Source organism: Limulus polyphemus, unplaced genomic scaffold (genome assembly GCF_000517525.1).
Source record: "Limulus polyphemus unplaced genomic scaffold, Limulus_polyphemus-2.1.2 Scaffold594, whole genome shotgun sequence".
Lineage (NCBI taxonomy): Eukaryota > Metazoa > Arthropoda > Merostomata > Xiphosura > Limulidae > Limulus > Limulus polyphemus.
The window spans coordinates 103187-108672 of record NW_013666204.1 but is presented as its reverse complement, the minus strand read 5'-3'; the positions used below and the strand labels follow the sequence as shown (position 1 = coordinate 108672).

General features: G+C 30.1%; 1 protein-coding gene across 2 annotated transcripts in view; it reads right to left on the bottom strand.

Moving 5' to 3' along the window:
• Positions 1 to 5486, bottom strand: part of LOC106459335 (DDB1- and CUL4-associated factor 6-like) — a 167013-nt gene that overhangs the window by 60099 nt on the left and 101428 nt on the right. For both annotated transcript variants that reach the window (XM_013918956.2, XM_022385807.1), the window contains exons 9-10: positions 3575 to 3680; positions 1167 to 1322 (exon numbers count right to left, since the gene is read on the bottom strand). In XM_013918956.2, coding sequence (XP_013774410.1) covers positions 1167 to 1322; positions 3575 to 3680 — 262 coding nt within the window. The remainder of the gene's footprint in view (positions 1 to 1166; positions 1323 to 3574; positions 3681 to 5486) is intronic.

Sequence of the window (5486 nt, the reverse complement as noted above, 5' to 3'; positions counted from 1 at the left end):
CGACCTTTGCACTTGGTTGCCACTTGACGTAGGTTGCTAGGCAATTTAAAATTTTGGGTGGAGAATATGAAGCAAAATAATTTTTTTAGGTTTTATATATACAGTTGAATAACCAAAATATCATAAATTACTATATTGATACCACAGAATGCCACTATAATTTATCAAGCTTAGTAACTTATTTGGATCTAAAAAATGATATTTCAAACAGACTAAAGACACAACCTACCTCCTTGAAATCTTCATTTGAAGATGGCATCCTAACACATGAAAATGGCTGAGAAAGCCACTAGGGGGACATTCTGAGCTTTCAAATGGTTATTCATGTGTCATATAATGAAGTAAGTGTATATAAGGGAGTGTTTCCAAAAATAGAAAGAGGTGAGTGGGGTCACTGTGTTTGATTCAGTACAGGAGTGATATCTCAGCAAATAGAAAACATAAGAGGTTTTTATTTTATATTCTAGCTTGTCGATATCGGTAATTTGAGTTCCTAATTCCTAACAAACAAGATGACATGCCCTTTCACCCATGACGCGTCTGGAAATATCCAGTATAAGAAATATCCTAGTCTTTTAAATTCTAAATCACCAATAAGAAAACATCTTTATATAACTTATAATTGAAATCATCAGTATTTGGTGAACCTCCTTTACTGGCGAAACCATGATAGTTAATAAATGAAGTTTTTGTGAGAAGTACAGTTGTCTTTGTTTTCTCCTCATTTCTGTAAAACAGCTTTATAATTTGAGCATGTGAACATTTTGCACAAGAAATGGCTATGTTACATCACACTACCTAGGAATCACCAATGGTCAAAATGTAGTTCTGATTCAATCGATTCCAAAGACTTTATATCAGCTATGGCTGTCATGTGACTTGCCAATTTACATATTCAAAATTGTTTTAATATAACCTACTCAACCCTCTGTAGAAAGGCAAAATTTTTATCATCTGATAAACTAACAGAAAAAATAATATTTCAATAAGTTTTGGTTTATTCTTTATCTTAAATAATTTTTCAACAAAAAATATACATTTATCATAATCAAACATACATCTAATTTGCTTGACTCAAATGTTAAACAAAATCTCGTTAACAGAAACAGCATTCATAATATACATACTAACAAGTACAACAAAGCAGAATACTACAAAAAACATACCTTGATGATCAGCATGGTTATTGCTTGACCTACTACGGGATCGAGTAGGGTTATTGAACATTCTTGTCAAAACATCAGACATCCTCTGCATAAGACTTGCATGAAGAGTGTGAGGTTGCTGTTCAGGCTGAGCTTGCTGTTGACCCTGTTGTTCAGCTTCAATTTAGAAAATATATTTATTAGAAAATTAATAACCTGATTAAATTTAGGCTTATTTATGATATTGTAAAATGTTTTGATATTCTATATTCTATGTAATGAGCTGTTTATAGATATCTTATCAAACTAAAACTGTCAGCAATTAAGTTTGATGTTTTACTGTTCTGTTTACACAATAAAAAATGCATATTTTGAAGTATTTCAATACCTTATTTGTCAGAAAAGATTATTTCATGTAATACATTTAAAAACTGTTTATCATAATGAAAAACATCACGAAAGACAAAGGAACACAAAAAATTTGAAAGATATTGAAAGCAACTCAGAAGCTTGTTAGTTTCAGTAAAAAAGTGTATGGTTTAAAAGCTGAATAACTTTTTTCACAAGCAAGATTTCTACTTCAAAAAAGTACCAAGAACTATTTTCTGTACAGTTATGTATCCAATTTAGTAATTAATTTTGCTCTATAGTTTATATCTGATAAGTAAATCCATCTAACACTTGGATATTGCATCTTTCTAGAATACAAAAAACTGTTTAGTACTTTCATAAATTACTTCAAAATCAAATTTTATAAAATACAGATAGACATGACTTGAACTTAGAGGTTTTCAACACAAAGGAATTTCCTTTGCATTATAAAAGCTTTTAAATCTAAAAATATTTAGTTTTTGCTAAGAAAAATGTATTCTATATTATACAACTAGTGAAAGTACCCAGCTTCGTTTGAGTAATTAGGTTGGTATATTCTAGATGACTATATCATTGTGTGTATTTTGAATCTCTTTTAGCATCCTGCAGGTGGACACAGTCTTTAACTTGAAGTTTCTTTTGGTTTATGCAAATGAATCACAGCCTGTTTCAGTTTTAGCATACATAATGATTCGCCCATTACGATTTTAATGAGGGGGTGCAAGGGGGCCTTGAAACCTTTCAAGTGTAGTGAATATTGGTATGATTTAAAGAAATTAATAAATAAGCCTAAAGTAAAGATATAGTGTGAGATAACCTAGACTAGAGCCAAGTGCATAAAATTTATCATGAAAGTAAAAATATTTATCTAATTTTAAACTTAAATCCTTTCTGAATTAAGTTATTTTCTGTTATGTCACCAATGTTTTTAATAAAAAAAATAAACCTCTTTAGTCAATTGAGACTCTAAATTAAGAAATCAACAAATATTTTCCCATTTTTGTTGTTTATACATTTCATTTTATACTTTCAGTACATAGACCAACAACAATATTAGATTATACTTTTGTTCCTAAGCTACATGACTTAAAAGCCATTGTTAGAATGTATTGTTACTAAAATGCACTGGCTTTTCTATATATTAGAAGTTGTTAATTTAACTGATATACTACAGGGTATACTATAGAGTGGTAGTACGTGCCTCATCATTTTTTATTGGCTATACATCTATAATAAAAGAGCATTTTGTTTGTCTATTATTTCTATTTGCAATATAAGGAACCACTTCTTTTCTATATGGTTTTTTGCTAGCTTGCCTCATTAAAAAGATGCGCATGCGCATGCACACACACATATACATGTCTGTCTGTGATTTCTATTTCTAATATAAGGAACCACTTCTTTTCAATGTGGTTTTTTGCTAGCTTGGCTCATTAAAAAAGATGCACGCACACATGGATAAGTAGTAATACCCAGGGGCATACCCTAGGGGTCCACTTAGTATGGGTGCAAAATTTCAGGTTTCTAGGTTCTTTCCTCTTGGAGCTATGGCGGTCACACATACACCCTTTTATTATTACAGATTCAGAACAGCAATAAGTCTTGATAAATCTGACAATGGTTACTCAAGCATATTAAAAGTTTTTAAGTAAGGAGAAAACTTTTGCTATTGTTTGAAAATACAATATCTTGTATATGCAAATTAACACAAAAATACAATACCCCAATTTGCCCCTGAAGAAGAAAGGCCCCCTTTCAAAAGCACTCAGGTTACAGAGTTTCATATTTTTGTATTAAATTGATTTCTTGAACTCATGTGTTCTTCTAACATCATTAATAATTCTATATGCAAGTTGTGCTTCTAAAATTATTTTCACATAATTTCATATACTTTTTCCTTATCAATTGTTATTGCTAACATGTGCATTCTTTCCTCCACCTTTCTTACAGTATTATTGTAGTACCTAAAATAAAACATTATGTAAATGAATGCACAAAATCACTACAGCTCACAAACAATATTACTTTAAGTTACATTAGTTGCAATAATGACTTACTCCTCAATTCACTTTCAGGTCTAGCATTTGGTCCAGTGTCTGACCAATCACCTCGCACTCTTACTCGTTTCATTGCTGACTGGCTAATTGAGCTTTTGGCACGTGTCTACAAACAGTAAAAATGTAAAAAGTGCACAGATTGTAAGCTGTAGAAATTAATTTTGTACTGTGAACCATCTTTCAATAATTTCTATGTTTTTAAAAACTCTTTAGATAATTGTTTTTTCTTTGTAAAATACTACAAAGTTTAATAATGAGGTTGGTAGTAAGTTAGTACTGAACCAAAGAACAATACAACTTCTGCTTTAATAACGAAGTTGGTAGTAAGTTAGTGCTGAACCAAAGAACAATACAACTTCTACTTTAACAATGAGGTTAGTAGTAAGTTAGTGCTGAACCAAAGAACATACAACTTCTACTTTAATAACGAGGTTAGGAGTAAGTTAGTGCTGAACCAAAGAACAATACAACTTCTACTTTAACAATGAGGTTAGTAGTAAGTTAGTACTGAACCAAAGAACAATACAACTTCTACTTTAACAATGAGGTTGGTAGTAAGTTAGTGCTGAACCAAAGAACATACAACTTCTGCTTTAATAACGAGGTTGGTAGTAAGTTAGTGCTGAACCAAAGAACAATACATCTTTTACTTTAATAATGAGGATTTTAGTAAGTTACTAACAGAAGAAGTAAAAAATCTAAATTATACTTGCAGAAAGTTTGTGATTTAAGACACTGTAACAGAATCTTTATCATTTAATCAAGACATTCAGCAGACCTGATCTTTAAACAAACTTTTATTGGCATTCTGATATTATCTTAGCTGTTTAGAAAGTTCACATAGACCAAACCATCATTTTCAAGGACCTAATTTATGATTTTAATAAAACAAGAACTCCACCAAAATTAAAAAAGAAGTATTACTATACTTTATAAAAAATGCATTAACAGCTGAACAAGATGTTATAGCAACAACAATAAAACCTATGCAATAGTAAAAGCACTTTATGATGAAAAAAAATTATTATGAAACAAGCCATTAAAAGAAATTCTAAAAAACTATACATTACTGAAAAAAGCACTTAAATTTTCATCATTTAAAGTTCTCTCAGTATACTTTAAACATTTCCAGACTTCAGTTTAATAACAAGCAATAAAACCTTGTATCTTTCTCTAAAATACTACAATTTGGCCAGAGCTCAAACATCCTCTAATATATAACAAAAACCAAATATTTATCTAACATATTATTTCAACTTTCCAACAGGTCAACAAGTCAACTTTTACCTGATTCACTGCTGAACATATATGATCATGCCAACCAAGCAAACAAAGCAAGGGTTCACATTGTTTCTAAGACCACAAACAATCTCATGTTCTTGCACACATTAACTCTTTCAGTACAGGGTCGTTCCGACCCTCTGAACATTTTGTGCTTGTTATAGTTTTCATGCTATAACTTTTAAATTAGTAAGTGAATGTCAACGAAATTTGGCAGATTATCAGTAAACATTACAATGCTTTCACACGCAAGATATAAATTTTTTTCTATCAAGTTTTAAGGTTTATAAAGCAATGTTTTTCTCATGTCTTTTTCTTCTTTTTGCATGTTGCCTATCAATCATGCAAAGTAATATTCATTTTAAGATTAAAAGTACTTTTATGTATCAGAAAATTTTCAAATTTCACAAGCAAAATCTTTATGATTTCCAGATAGTTATCAAAAGTTTCTTAAGAAAAACTTTATATTTTATCTGTTATTTTCATAATATGTGTATGGGTTTGGTAGATTTGACTGATCTCGTAACCACCATTAAAAATTAGGAAATAAATATAAGTTATGTCTCTTTCATTCTAGAATGACAACAGATTATAACATAAAAACAAATATTTTTAGACTAAATAGCTTAAA